This window comes from Terrapene carolina, unplaced genomic scaffold (genome assembly GCF_002925995.2).
Source record: "Terrapene carolina triunguis isolate 2854851 unplaced genomic scaffold, T_m_triunguis-2.0 Scaffold132, whole genome shotgun sequence".
NCBI classification, from domain to species: Eukaryota; Metazoa; Chordata; order Testudines; family Emydidae; genus Terrapene; species Terrapene triunguis.
Window position 1 is genome coordinate 24,329,430 of NW_020664483.1, and position 15,950 is coordinate 24,345,379.

The 15,950-nt window shown below is 43.3% G+C and overlaps 1 protein-coding gene across 2 annotated transcripts in view; it reads right to left on the reverse strand.

Moving 5' to 3' along the window:
- EML6 (EMAP like 6) overlaps nucleotides 1-15,950 on the reverse strand; it is a 321,992-nt gene that overhangs the window by 19,813 nt on the left and 286,229 nt on the right. For both annotated transcript variants that reach the window (XM_024215452.2, XM_026653192.2), the window contains 4 exons: nucleotides 15,268-15,397; nucleotides 9,351-9,449; nucleotides 4,795-4,968; nucleotides 1,712-1,920 (listed from right to left, as the gene is read on the reverse strand). In XM_024215452.2, the coding sequence (XP_024071220.1) occupies nucleotides 1,712-1,920; nucleotides 4,795-4,968; nucleotides 9,351-9,449; nucleotides 15,268-15,397 (612 nt within the window). The remainder of the gene's footprint in view (nucleotides 1-1,711; nucleotides 1,921-4,794; nucleotides 4,969-9,350; nucleotides 9,450-15,267; nucleotides 15,398-15,950) is intronic.

Here is a 15,950-nt window from a genome sequence, read left to right on the forward strand (position 1 = left end):
GTCCCTAGCCTCTGTTTGCCACAAGCTGGGAATGAGTGACAGGGGATGGATCACTTGATGATTACCTGTTCTGTTCATTCCCTCTGGGGCATCTGGCACTGGCCACTGTCGGAAGACAGGATACTGGCCTAGCTGGATCTTTGGTCTGACCCAGTAGGGCCATTCTTATGTTCCTATCGATATTGATCTAGATGGGTCAATATGAACACAGAGGTTGAAGATCAAGACAATCAAAGGAGTTCAGAAGGGCTGCAGAAGGTTTAGCCAAAGCTCAGAAGTAGGGGGTCCGACACTTTCCAGGTTCCATCTTGCTGCCACAGGTGGTAAGAGGGAACTCTGGAAGGGGAGCAGCCACCGCCTCACCCTTTATGCCCTCACATGGGAGCATGAAGAAGCACAGGATATGTGCCTGGCCTCAGTGGACACAGTTCCTCAAAAAATTCTGGTCTCTCACATGAGTCATATGTGAGACCCACTGACACATACTTGAAGAACAAAACTTCCTTTGGACTTGTGTAAACTGTCTGGATTATGAGTGTTTAGGAGAGGGTCTACCTGCTGATTTTGGAGTGTAATCAACTTTTGTTCAATGCTCCCAGCAAACAGTGCCCCTTTACAGGAAGTGGGTCTCAGTTTATAGAAGATATAATTTCTGTTGGAATCTCTCCATGAGAAATACAAATGAAAAGGTTGAAATGAGTTAACAGTACATTATTGCTTCTTTTTGTTGATTATTGTTCTCTACTGAATAAATAGTGATTAATAATTCTGAGTTTTGACTTGTCTGCAGGTGGACCTTCATGTATGAAAAGAACTTTGTGATGACAAGTAATGGGGTTACACCTTGGAACTTATGTAATGAGAAATAATTAATAGTATAGTCTACAACAGCTGTGATTTTGGGCCTTATTCTCCACTGCATTATTCCAGTTTTACAACACTGTAAATCCATGAAATCAAAGGGAGCAGTTGGGTGCCAGGCACTTTTGACAATAAGGACACTTATTTGGGCACTTGAGGATTTAGGAGCCTACCTTTATACACCTGTATTTAAAACCTTGGCCCTGTTGTTTAGCATGGAAGTTTAAGGGCAGGTTTAGTGTTACCATTGGTGTCTTGTATAGATTATGCCTGTCCCTGGCAAGAATAATCTGCATGGGGTTTCTGCAGGAGGCAGAGACTAAATAAGATCCTGGTCTCACATTAACACTCCATTTTCAGTGCTGATGCACATCTGCATGTGCCCTTAAAATCAAATTCGACCATTAAATTGTTCCCTAATGACTACACAGGATGGACTATACAGTGTCATCAGAAGCTAGATCACTACAGTATGTCACATATAACATCATGGGAAATTTTTTTTTTATAAAATCTCATCACAAAATTAAAATATTTAATTTTTCTAAATTAACTGATCTGCTAAATAATTTAAGTACCGGAAATAAAAAACACATTAGGAGATGTCCCAGGTAAGCACTAATATTCCAAAGGACATTTATTATGGGACAAATCCTAGTTCAAGAGGACCCCCACAATGTTTAGAGCACCATTTAAAAGTCCCAAGTTAAGGGTTTAAGTGTGGAGTAAGGGTTCACAGAGCCTTGCATGGGTCACCCACATTGGAGTGAATTTCATCCAAACTGGCATTGATACTTTCGGGTTTTAATAAAAAATTATTGAAATTTCATAACAAGCAATTTGAACTCACAGCTCCGAAGGCAACAGAAAGCATGGTTTGCATTTTGGCATCTTCCCTGGAACCAACGACTCCTTTTTTATAAAGTAAAGCACTGCCAGCTAGTGTCCAGAACTTCATGTGTTTTACCCCAACGGACACAAACTGAGTATCTGAATCCGGGCGGAACTCTACAACAAATATTCTCTCCAGATGTCCTCCTCTGCTAGCCACTTTAGCCCCTGTTTTAAATTAAGAAGACATTAAAAATAAAGCTAAAGTTACTTGCAAAATTAATCTTCCATGTACTTTTATAAAAATAAGTTGACTAGTACTACTGGATGGCTTAGGGCACTACTTCCCAGACACCAAAAGATGAGTCCTGTTCAGGAAAAGAAATAAATGCACCCATCTTGCACCATTGCTTAATTTATTTTAATTTTGCAAGCCCCCTGTCCCTGGCTAGCCCTTTACAACACCCACACTTAAGAAATGTTGATGTGCAGACAAATGGATCCTACTTTCAAAATTCTTTGGCTCTGGGCACATGCAGTGCATGCATACCCACAGTGGAATACACATAGGGACCAGTACTCAAACAAGAACACTAGTTTTGGGGTCATTCTACCTCTGATAGCATGCGCCATGCCATGAACTGCTAACTGCAGGCATGCCAGGTCAAAACACTAAAAAATAAAATCAGAACCATTTGAGACATGGCCCCTTTAAAGAATGCGGTACCTATAAATCAAATGCAATTATACTTTGGGATTTAAAGGTTTTAATCCATACCAAATACAAAGAAAAGACTTTTTAGTATCAGGCTTGTGGAGAAGAACCTCATAGGGATGGATATGCTGGAGTGGGGAAAATAGTGGCAGGGTGAGTGAAGTGCCCTGGCTGTGAGTGATTACATACAGACTCTCAGCCTGATGGGAATTATTATCACTGATCTACCTACTGCAGGGTTGAAAACTAAACCTTATGGAGCCATTAAGATCACTGATCATTGTCAGTCTGACAGCTACAGCAATTTCCTGCAATATCTTTGTGAGATCTTATTGAATTAAGTTTAAATAGCTTTGGAGTCTATTGGATTATAAATACAAAGTTTATGTATTATTGTGGGATTGTATGTAACTTCTCTAGGGAGGAGAGCTGGCCAATATAAACCCTAAGAAGTGTTATAAGCTTCAAAGAACTACAATAGATTCCAGTTAATAGCAACCAACTATTGACAACTTATTATTTAGTTGACAAGTTGTCAAGATATTGACAACTTCCAGTTCATAGCAACAGTTTGCTGGAAACCAATCTTGTCCTATTGACTTTAATGGTAATGGGATTTGGATATTGGCAATGGCATGCCTCTTATTAACAACATTTTTTGGAAGATAGGCGCAGTGCTTCCTTCTGGGGCTGCAGCCCCACAAACCTGCCTATGCACAGAGACTGCACAGGAAGTAAAGGGCTGTGGGCTGGGAGAGGAGGCTGTGGACAGGGCAGTAGCATGGAGGGGACGGCAGCCCAGATGCTGGAACTGCACAGTATCTCTCCAAGCTGTGTCCTGCCAGGAAGGGAGGAAAGGGGAGGCTGCACCAAAGAAAGGATGTGCTGGGCCCCAACCCCCAGAGAATATAGGGACAAGTATGGAGCCCCCAGCTCCCCTGCTCTCTGTAGAAAGCCCCAGCATCTGGGCTGCAGGTCCCCGTCACTGCTGCTGCCCTGCCTGCACGCAGGCTTGCAGGGCTCCAGCCACGGAAGGCATGTCCCAGAGCTTCCTTTCCTGGCTAAAGCCCCACAAATCTTCTGTCTGCTTATTAGCAACTGCTGGATAATTGCAATTTTTTGCTGGCAACTGAGGGGTTGCTGAGGGGAGAGGAATCATTTTTTTAAACAATACGCCAGACAAGAAGGAACTTTTGGGACAATGTTAAATGGGTGTTCTAGGAAATACCTGGAGGGAGGGGAATGCAAATTCCCACCTCAGGACCTAACCTGAGGGACCCAACCTATGCCCTGAGGAGAGAACCATTGTCTGACTGATTCAATCTCTGAAGATCGAAGACCCAAGCAGTCTAAAGGCCAACTTATGCATAGGTGTTCTTGTTCTGAGCAAAATGCTCTTATGAACTTGTAAACACAGAAAACCCCTGTGGGGGGTTTGAAGCACTGATCACCTACCAGAGCCCTTGCTGGAGCAGGAGGTGATCTCTGGTAAGCTTATTAGCATGCATGTAGGTTTGTTTATTGTTTTTAGTATATTTTATCTGTAAAACTTTCATTTTAAGAATAAATGTTCTTGCTTAGCTGTGTGGTAACTTACAACTGTGACAATTATTCTGTTTTTAGCCTCTGGAGAGAAAGCAAAGTGCAGACACAGGCCTTTTTAGGTAGTCTGGCTTGCTGGGGAACTCACAGTGTAGGCAGGGAACTATGCAACTTAGAAAAACTCTGGTCAGGAGGGAGAGAGACATGGATCTGTGCCCAAGAAAGCTGAGGAGCTGGGAGCCTAAACTGGTTGCCCTTGCTGGACCATGTAAAAAAATACAGGTGCAGTTGCCTTGAACTGTGACATTCTGGAGCACCATTAATCAAGGGTACAGGTGGAAAGCTATACAGGAGCCTCCCTCCATAACAAATGAAGGAAGCAACAATTCCTAGTGTGTGGTCTTCTCCTAGAGTTAAGATCAGAGGCCAGTAGTTTCTTGTGCAGTGAGTGGCAAAGAGATCCATTTCCCACATCTCGCACTGGAAGATCTGATGAAAACTTCCCTGATTTAAGGACCACTAATGAGGTTCTATTAATTACTGACAGTCACATTCTTCTTCTCTGCTAGATAAGTTGAAACCAGGAATTGTATTACAGAACAGAGCCCTCTCCCACACCTATTGGGTTTCTTGACATATGATGTATTCCCTTGTGTAATCCCTGTGTACTAGGCTGAATTTCACCTTGATGATAGTTATATGAATTTATTGAAGATAGAATGGATCACTTAGTACAGAAGAGTTGTCGTTTGATTTATCTGTGTCACACATGGGGCTAATCACAAGGTCTTGACCGACAAAGTAAATAATTGCAAATAATAAAGAGCGAGGGGCTCTAGATTTACCTTCTTGCCACCTCCACACAATGATAGTATGTTCTGGATCGACTCCTACTGAAACCAGAAGTTTGCCAGTAGCACTGAAGTTAATATAGTTGACCCCTTTGGCATGGAAGCAGCGCAGCATAGAAAGAGTCTGCTTATTCATAGCATCCCATACATGAATAGAAGGAGTTGTACCTTAATGCAAAGATATGCATTAAAATGGAATTAATTCAATTTGTGAAGGCTTCAATGTAAAATAAGAATTTTCAAGAACAGGGCATTAAAACATTTTTTAAAAGATTAAGAACCACACAACTTAAAAAAAAGCTTGTAATAACTTATGAAACATAGGGGAAAATTACTGTAGTTCATAAAATAAGACAAATTCTAAATGATCAACAAAACACTCATGGAAAACCTCATGCAAAATAAACTGTCTGTAGATGTTTTTACTTGTATCCGCAATTCACACAGATACAACCAGTTAACATGAAACTTTTACATAATTGCGTTGACTAGAACTCACAAAACAACCTTACCTGGAAATTCTGTTATATCACCTGCATTGTGAGAGCAACAGCAAATGAGGAAGAACCAAGGGAAAACGATAGCTGAAATAAGTCATGTTTCTAATGCTGAACTCAGCATCAGCACCAGAAGGAAGCACAAAATTAAAAATTTGAAAATGGATATGGATTAAATAAACAAAATAAAAAAGCAGGAATACTGTTGATGTTCTTTAGGAACACTGTCTTTTATACACAAATATAAAACAACAATATTGATTTCTTTCTCTGTTTTAAATAAGGCATTTAATGCTAGAGCTATGCAGGCCTTTTTACATTAAGTGATTTTTACACTAAAATGTGTCAATAATTATGTAGATCAAAAGTCAGAAAAACTGATTTTATGGGTTCTTTATTAAACAATGACAGAAAAGAAGAAAGGGGCTGTTCTGCAAAATTTTGTTTTTCATTCCATCCCATCACAGGAATCTAGTTGAGAAAAATGTACATGTATTTTATTATAAGGCATATGTGAGTATAACAGGTCCTAAACATTTTTTTAAAAGGGCTCAGAAAAAGTATGCAATTTGGGTTCTATTTCAAAATTTAGGACATGATAGTAAAAGCTATCTCCAAGATACTATGAGTGAATGTTGAAATATGGTGAATTGTTTTCCAAATATAAGAAATTGAAACTTAGGTACCAATGAAGTCATGGATAAGGGTTACTCTGATGAGAGTTACATGAAAATGCCCTTTTGATCCCAAATATCAGGAGAGAAATACAGGGTGAGATTCTCCTTTCACTTAAACTGGTGACTTCAGTTGGACTACTCACATGAATAAAATTACACACAAGCTTAAGTCTTTGTAGGACTGAGCTCTACTTTAGCATTGTTGCATGAACTGCAGAGTCAACTATTCTCACCTCAGTCCCTGGAAAAATCATGGAGCAGGTCCTCAAGGAATCAATTATGAAACACTTAGAGGAGAGGAAAGTGATCAGGAACAGTCAGCATGGATTCACCAAGGGGAAGTCGTGCCTGACTAACCTAATTGCCTTCTATGATGAGATAACTGGCTCTGTGGATGAGGGGAAAGCAGTGGATGTGTTATTCCTTGACTTTAGCAAAGCTTTTGATACGGTCTCCCACAGTATTCTTGCTGCCAAGTTAAAGAAGTATGGGCTGGATGAATGGACTGTAAGGTGGATAGAAAGCTGGCTAGATCGTCGGGCTCAACGGGTAGTGATCAATGGCTCCATGTCTAGTTGGCAGCCGGTTTCAAGCGGAGTGCCCCAAGGGTCGGTCCTGGGGCCGGTTTGGTTTAATATTTTTATTAATGATCTGGAGGATGGAGTGGACTGCACTCTCAGCAAGTTTGCCGATGACACTAAACTAGGAGGCGTGGTAGATACACTAGAGGGTAGGGATCGGATACAGAGGGACCTAGACAAATTAGAGGATTGGGCCAAAAGAAACCTGATGAGGTTCAACAAGGACAAGTGCAGAGTCCTGCACTTAGGACGGAAGAATCCCATGCACAGCTACAGACTAGGGACCGAATGGCTAGGTAGCAGTTCTGCAGAAAAGGACCTAGGGGTCACAGTGGACGAGAAGCTGGATATGAGTCAACAGTGTGCTCTTGTTGCCAAGAAGGCTAACGGCATTTTGGGCTGTATAAGTAGGGGCATTGCCAGCAGATCGAGGGACGTGATCGTTCCCCTTTATTCGACATTGGTGAGGCCTCATCTGGAGTACTGTGTCCAGTTTTGGGCCTCACACTACAAGAAGGATGTGGAAAAATTGGAAAGAGTCCAGCAGAGGGCAACAAAAATGATTAGGGGTCTGGAGCGCATGACTTATGAGGAGAGGCTGAGGGAACTGGGATTGTTTAGTCTCCAGAAGAGAAGAATGAGGGGGGATTTGATAGCAGCCTACAACTACCTGAAAGGGGGTTCCAAAGAGGATGGAACTCGGCTGTTCTCAATGGTGGCAGATGACAGAACAAGGAGCAATGGTCTCAAGTTGCAGTGGGGGAGGTCTAGGTTGGATATTAGGAAACACTATTTCACTAGGAGGGTGGTGAAGCACTGGAATGCGTTACCTAGGGAGGTGGTGGAGTCTCCTTCCTTAGAGGTTTTTAAGGCCCAGCTTGACAAAGCCCTGGCTGGGATGATTTAGTTGGGAATTGGTCCTGCTTTGAGCAGGGGGTTGGACTAGATGACCTCCTGAGGTCCCTTCCAACCCTGATATTCTATGATTCTGTGATTCTGTCAGATGAGATCTTAAGTTAAACATATGCTGCTTTCTGTGGGCATTAAAGATTCCACTGCACTTTTTGTAAATGTTCTCATATTTCTTTTCTCCTCGGTGTTGTGCAGCATGTTGTGCTATGGTTCGCTCCAGAAGTGAATGCATTTCAGAGATCTTATATATAGCTAGTGTGTAATGCACTTTGGGACCCTTCAGGATAAAAAGTGTTATACACATGTAAATTATTATTATACAATATTATTAATGTATTTAACTAGACACTGTGGATTCACCTGAATGAGATAGAGGCAGAGTGAGACCAATAGGGAAAAGGCATTTTTTCTTTTTAAATGTTATAAAAACTCTGAGAATAAGAAGACAACAGCAAATAGAATGTTTCTGTTTTTTGCTGAACTGTTTTCCCCAATGTATAAAATAAGATTTGCTCCTGGCCTGAAACCTTCTTATTCTGAGTTTTAGCCCAGGATGCATTTACAGGTAAGTTCTAATCTTCTATAAATAGAGATTTCTAATGGAAAGGCTGACAGTGGCTGAACATTAGCAGGAAGAGCATATGAATTTTAATAACAAAACAATGAATAAAGAAACTGCAAAATCTTCCTTTGCAATAGCACACTAGGTACTCTTTTGACAGAAGTAAAAGAATTCCATGTAGTAGTTTTTTTGAATATTTTTCCTAACTGTAATAGTTTGAACTTGTATTTCAAATAAGGCTAATAGATAGCTAAATATATTTTCCCTACCTTTGAGCCTGCTAAATAACCAAATTTGTATTAATTTCAATGAGAACCGATCGTGCTCAGAACCTCACAACTGGCAAGGACTATTTGTCAAGGTGATGCTATACTGACATTTCCCTGTCTCACTGTTAAGGTTCATTAGTATAAAAGTTATGGGTTTGAGTCTTCTTTCACTTACTGTGGTGTAAAATCAGGAGTAACTGTGCAAAGTTCAGTGGAGTTACTTACAGCAGTGTTAAATCAGTTTAAGTGAAAAGGGAAATCAGACCCTATTTTTCTATCTTGAAGCTTGCATCTGAAGGGGCTTGATCATGCAGCTCTTAGTCCTGTGAGTAACCCACTGGGACCACTCATGTGAGTAAAGATTACTCATATAGGTAAGATTTCAGAATTGGGCCTTAGGGGCTCAAACTGTTTTTTACTGCTAAAGGGAGTTCTTTGCAGTTTTCTCTTATTCTGCTTCACTTTCTGAGGTTTTAAGAAGGTGGTTTCATTATAATGCTTTCATTGTTCAGGAATGTCTTGTTATACTGTCAAGTATCAGAGGGGTAGCTGTGTTAGTCTGGATCTGTAAAAAGCAACAAAGAGTCCTGTGGCACCTTATAGACTAACAGATGTATTGGAGCATAAGCTTTCGTGGGTGAATACCCACTTCGTCAGACGCATATGACACATCTGTTAGTCTATAAGGTGCCACAGGACTCTTTGTTGTTTGTTATACTGCTGAACAGTGGCTTGGTGGGAGCAAGAAAGTGGGCTCTTTATAAATGAGAGGATTACCAGCAATACTAGCAGTCCTATTAAAATTTTTTGTTTTTCACACTATTATAAGACATGATATCCCATGATCTAAAATTCAGTGGCTCACAATCAGAGATGACAGACATTTAAATAATAAGAAAATGCTGAAAGTTTTCATTAAGGGTGAAAGGATAATCTGGGGAAAGTAACTCTGATAATTCCCAGATTCCTAAATATGAATGCACCCAGCCCCAATTAATCAGTCCCCCGGATAAATTTTAAGTAATACTTTGTTAATATGGAGAATCACTTACCAATCTGGCTGGTAGCCACAACATTTTTATATTTCGGGTGCTGGTTCACAGTGAGGCAGAGAATATCATCAGTATGCTCCAGATAGAAACTCTGACTTCCTAAGAAAATTCAAATAAGGTTTTATTAAAAATAGTATTTCAGCGATGGCAGCGAAGAATTTTTCCAGCAATCCATTGCTATGGTCCACACTAAACGATCAAGTGGAAGGATGGGAGGCAGGGCAATCATTACTTAAAATACAGCACAAACTTGCTGTAAACAGAGTTTTAAAACTGTTCACAAAAAGGCTGTTTGCCCCTTTTCAAATAGTTACCATCAGGGATGACTAGGGAGCAGCCCAAGGGCCACAGCCTGTAGCCACCATCTCCCTATAACTTCAGGGCAAGGACAAAGTTGATCAATGGATAGCTCAGATCTCTTTCTTAAGTGGAGAAACCTGTGAGAGGGGCCAGAGGAACTCTAAAGCTTTGTGAAGTTCATTTAGCAAATTATCCCCTCAAGGATGACTTTGGATGGAGAGGGGAAAATAGTGTAGATGGGATAATGCCTCCCAACCCCACAGATACTGGGATGCACTGGGAAGGACATTCCCAAAGTGATGGAGACACAATGGCTCAGATGGCTCTCCTTTCTTCCTGGCAGAAAGATCCTTAAGATGTACTGCTGACATTATCTTTGTTCCCTCTGGCTACTCAGTAGCAATTACAGACTGGGGCCTTGTCTTCACTACAGAGTTTTGTTGACAAAACAGTGGAGGTATACACACTACAATGCTCTTTCCACTGACAAAACTCTCCTGCTTTGCCAACAAAATAAATCCTCAACGAGAGGCATAGAGCTTTTTGTGGCAAAGTTACATCGACAAAGTGTCAGTGTAGACACTGCACTTGGCTATGTTGCTGTAAATAGCCTTCAGGAGGTGTCCCACAATGCCTACACTGACTGTTCTGGTCAGCAGTTTGAACTCCGTTGCCCTGCACCCAGGTACACAGGCATCCGCCCCTTCCCCTTTAAAGGCCTGGGAATTTTTGAAATTCCACTACCTGTTTGTTTGGCGTGGACAGCTCACATCGCAACTTCCCAGCTGACCATGGTGGCTCCACACAGAAAACATTGTCCCGTTTGGAGCACACCTGAGTTGTTGGATCTGCTGGTACTGTGGGGAGAGGAGGCTGTGCAGTCCCAGCTCTGCTCCAGCCATAGAAACTTTGATACCTATGTCAGATTTCTCATGGCTGTTGAATAAGGGCTACAAACAGGAAACACATCAGTGCTGTGTGAAGATAAAGGAGCTGGGGCAGGCGTACCAGAAGGCAAGGGAGTCAAACTGTTGCTCTGGTACTGTGCTCAAGACCTGCCAATTCTATAAGGAGTTGGATGCTATCTTCGGCAGCAATCCCACCTCCACCGCCAAGAGACCCAGGATACTTTGTGAGGATGGGGCTGGAGACAGGCGGACAGTGGACTCAATCCTGAGGATGAAGTGGTGGACAAGGTCGAGTTGGAGGACAAGATGGGATGGGCGACAGGCTTGTCCGGTACCGTGGTGAGCCAGGACCTCTTCTCAATCTAGGAGCGTTCAAGCCAGTCCCAGCACTCCATCTATGGTGCGCATGATGCAGGAGAGGGGAGCTGTGGTAACTAGTCTTTTGAGTTGATGCTGCTCAGTTACATGAGGTAGAGCTGTCCTTTGCTTTGTTATATGATAGAAGTGGATTAAGGGATAGAAATGTACAAGACTAGCTGCGCTGGTGTGTGCTTCACATTCCCCTGTGCAGCTACGCAGTAGGACAGAACATGTGTTAATGCACACTGAGATTTCACAGGAATCCTCCAGAGAGATCTTTAGGAAACTTTTCTGGAGGTACTTGCCAATCCTCTGCTGAAGGTTCCTTGGCAGAGCTGCTTTGTTCCTTCCCCCATTGGGGAAACTTTCCCGCTCCAATTGGCAAATACCTGTGCAGGGACCAAAGTGGCACACAATGACCAGCATATGGACCCAGTCTGAAGCCGCATGCATACAGGAGATGCACCCTTGCTTACCCTCAGGATATTGGCTTTAATGACCCCTCCCTGTGGAAAATGGTGGCAGAATTTGTAATTTTATCCCTACTCCCTTGCAGTGATCCCTTTAAAAAAACACCTAGACCCTTTGCCCCATCTTAAGCGCCCCCTGCCTCTGCCAGGCAAACTCACCATATTTATGGTGTTCGCTGAGCTGTGTGCTTGCCAAGGGACAGTGAGAAACTGATTCATATTTTAAAAGAGGTGTATTTTACTGTAATGATTCAATGCTGCAATAACCATCATGCTTCTGTTTCTTGTGCTTCTGCAGATGTGGCCTTCAAAGAACCCCCTACACACCAGTGGAGTGCCTCTGCCAGATAAGGAGGACATGTTTTGAGAGATGCGCCAATCCTCAGATGCCAAAAACCAAGAACACAGGGCATGGAGAGAGACTTTAAATGAAAATTAGAAACTAGAAGGCAGGTTGGTATGGAGAGCCAGGGGAGCACCTGCATAGATGATAAATGTGATAGAGGAGCAAACGGAGATGTTGAAGTCCCTGATTGCACTGCAGGCAGAATATATGCATGCTCACCCCTCACCCCAACAGCTGATACGGCACTGCTTGCCACGTCCTCCCCAAACTGCTCCCACCCATTCCTTGCATCTTCCTGGCCCGTCTCAGTACCCCATTCACTCCACCCCTTCAGACAGCTTCCAAAATGATAGCTGGAGTTATACACAGGAATTAGAGCCTATATCAGGACACTGCCCTTCACTGTTATCTCTCTTTCCACCAAACATTTTCTGTGTGTTGTTAATTGGCTTTTAATAAAAACATACTCTCTGAAAGATAATCTTTATTTGTCTCCTACACACGGTGGTTGCTGTTGGAATTAATATACAGTGGCAATTGGAACATTTGCAGACTACAAATTATGGTCAGGAATCATCAAAATTTTCATGCAAGGCGGCAAGTTAACAAAGCATGGCAGAGTGCTATATAAAAAGACTTACATTACTGGTGCTCATTGTCAAAATGGTGCCTCAAAGTCTCCTTGATTCAAATAGCCTCCCATTGTGCCCCTCTAATAGCCTTGGTATCCAGCTGCTCAAAATCAGCTGCCAGGTGATCTGCCTCTGTGCTCCATCCATTCCTGGGGAAAACTTTTTATTCTTAGTCTCACAATATTATGGAGCACATGGCAGGCTGTTAAGACCATGGGAATATTTTCCTCATTCAGGTCAAACCTGCCATAAAGGCAGCCCCAGCGTGCTTTTAATCTGTCAAACGCACATTCAACGGTCATTCTGCACCTGCCTAGCCTATTGTTGAAGTGCTCCTTGCTTCTGTCCAGGTTTCCGGTGTAAGGCTTCATGAGCCATGGAAGCAGGGGGTACCAAGATCACTGTGGGCATTTCAACATCCCCCATTGGAATCTTCTGGTCTGGAAAGAAAGTCCCTGCTTGCAGCTTTCTGTACAGGTCAGTGTTCCTGAAGATGTATGAGTCATGCATCTTTCCCTGATCACCCCGTGTTGATGTCAGTGAAATGACCACGGTGGTCCACAAGCATCTGCACTACCATAGAGAAGTACCCCTTTCTATAGATGTACTCTGTCGCAAGATGGTCCAGGGCCAAGATTGGGATATGCTAGTCATCTATCACCCCACCGCAGTTAGGGAATCCCATTGCTGTAAAGCAATCCACTATTTCACACACATTGCCAAGAGTCACAGTTCTTTGTAGCAGGATGTGATTAATGGCCCTGCACACTTGTGTTAATGCAACCCTAACAGTGGACTTCCTAACTCCAAACCAATACATGACTGACTGGTAGCAGTCTGGAGCTGCCAGTTTCCACACAGTGATCGCCACGCACTTCTCCACCAAGAGGGCTGCTCTCATTTTGGTGTTCTTGTGCCGCAGTGCTGGGGCGAGCTCCACACACAGTTCCAGGAAGGTGGCTTTCCACATCCGAAAGTTCTGCCGCCACCTCTCGTCATCCCAGACCTGCATAGTGATGCAATCCCATCACTCTATGCTTGTTTCCCGAGCCCAAAAGTGACGGTCCACTGTGTGCAGCTGCTCCATCAATGCCAAAAGTGGTGTTTCTTTCCATGGCACACAGCAGATGAAGCACCTTGGATGCCTGTTCAGATTGGGTGCTCATGATATACTGCATGAGCAGTCATGGTGTGTTCATAACAGTGACTCCCAACAGTAGAGAGCAGTGCAGGATCCATCCTTTCAGGCAGAGATGACGGGTGCACAGTAATCAGGGACCATTAAAAATGGCATGAAATGCAGTCGGAAGCCCATGGAATAATGGGATAGAAAAAACATTGAGCCCACACCCATGATGCACCTTGATCCACTCCACCTTCCCACAACTGCTTGCTGCAGAAGGTGGTGAGTAGCACAGTGGAATAGCTATCCACAGTGCACTGCTCTCACTGTCAATGCTAGTGCACCAAATGCGGATACGCTCCGCCGACAGAAGGAACGTTGTGTGAACATGCACAAGTGATAGAATTATATCGTTTTTTGATTGTCGGCATAACTTGGGTCGACAAAACTCTAGTGTAGACAAGGCCTGGGACTGAGAGGGAGTAAATACAGCTAAAAGCAGTATTAACTTCCAAGTGTATTTCTCCATGGAAATCTGGGGCATATGGAAGGGTTGGGGCTAGTGCTTAATTTGTGCCAGGGCTTGCCAAGGCTGAGCCCCGGCACCTCTAGGCTTGGCAGTTCATAGCCCCAGCACCTCTGAGCTTGTCATGTCAGTTATGAAAGTAAAAAAATTGCTTGAGCCCCAGCACCTTTTTCATTACAAATTAAGCACTGGTTGGGGCTGTGGAGCATGGCCAGACTTCTTGTTCCTCCTCCTGTTTGTTATATGAAGAGAAGGTTGTTTTCTTATCCTCTCCAAAACACAACATACACACATTGTGCAAATGAGTAAAACTACTCTTTTCCTGGGATTTGACTGTGTTAAAAAAAGTAACTCAAAATGAAAAAACAGGTTGGGCTCCTCCTAGGGTTCATTCCTGAGGACTGTTCAGCCCTAGGGTTACCATATGTCTTGGTTTTCCCAGACATTGCCTCTTTTTTTCCTTTCTCTCTCTGGGTGGATTTTTCAAACAACAGGAAATATCCAGGATTTCTACAGAGCAGACAAGCTGCAGCTCAGAAAGTGCCCCAGTAGGTCCACTCCTTGGTTGTTTCCTCCCTTGCATCCACAGCTGATTGGTCCATTCCCCTGAAAGCCACAGCTCCTGTATTCCGCCCACCCAGGCCCCAGTTCCCATCCCTGGGGTGGGGAGGTCTTGCAGGAATGTGGTGAGTGATGGCTGGCACTGTGTCCTGAGCTTGCGCTAGCCGCATTGCCACCATGACACGGTGTGACATTGCCCCCCATCTCCAGTGAGTACCCATGCCACAGGTACTCCCTCTAGCTCTCCCAACTATACTCCCACAGGCTCCCTCTTTTTGGGAACCTGAAATATTGTAACCCTATTCAACTCAACCCTAGGCCCTCTTTTCCTAGAGAGCCACTACCATCTCTCTTATATTCAGAGTGGATTTTAACAAGGGACAGTCACAAAAGCCTGCAAGGATTTCCATAGCATCTCTCACAGGAGCTACATCCGCTCACAGGAACAGGGTGGCTTCACAAAAAACAGTGGCACCCTATTACATTCATACTACAGTACAGTAACCAACAACTATAGGCTAATTTACATGAATTCCCTACCAGGAAACAAAAAGAAAAAAGATATGTAAGAAAGTGACAAAATTATGATTGTTAAATGAAAAGGTTGTCTTGGCCATAGATTTTTTGTTTTTGTTTTTTTTGGTGTGTTTTTGTTTTTTTAATTTCGCAGTACTGTTTCATTGTGAATTACCTGTGGAAAGATTTTGAACTATGCCTGCTGCAGCTGTGTGGAAAATAATATCAGCACCATCATTGAGGTAATGAAGGTTGTTGCGACAATCAAATCCTCTGTATCCAAAAACATGGTCTAAAGCCAGCTCCTAGTTAAGTAAAGAAAAAAGATTACATAGTGGAATAAAAACAAACAAGGGAGTTACAAACCATGTTTGGATCAGATAAAGCGGGGTGCTAAACTAATTAGACAAGCAGGGGTGGCTCCAGGCACCAGTGCACAAAGCACATGCCTGGGGCTGCAAGCCGCAGGGGGCGGCCTGCCGGTCGCCGTGAGGGCAGCAGTCAGGCTGCCTTCGGCAGCATGCCTGCAGGAGGTCCACTGGTCCCGCGGTTTCGGCGGCAATTTGGCGGCGGGTACGCCGAAGGCGCTGGACCAGCGGACCTCCCGCAGGCATGCTGCCGAATCTGTGTTACCAGCGGACCTCCCGCAGGCATGCCGCCGAAAGCTGTCTGCCTGCCGTGCTTGGGGCAGCAAAATACATAGAGCCGCCCCTGTAGACAAGCAAATATTTTGGGAGACAAAGAAATAATTAAACAATAATTAGTAAAATTTCCCTATTCTACTATTTTGAGGATGGTATTTTCATTGACTATCTACAATACTACTGATTGACTAGACCACTTAATTCATATTCTGAT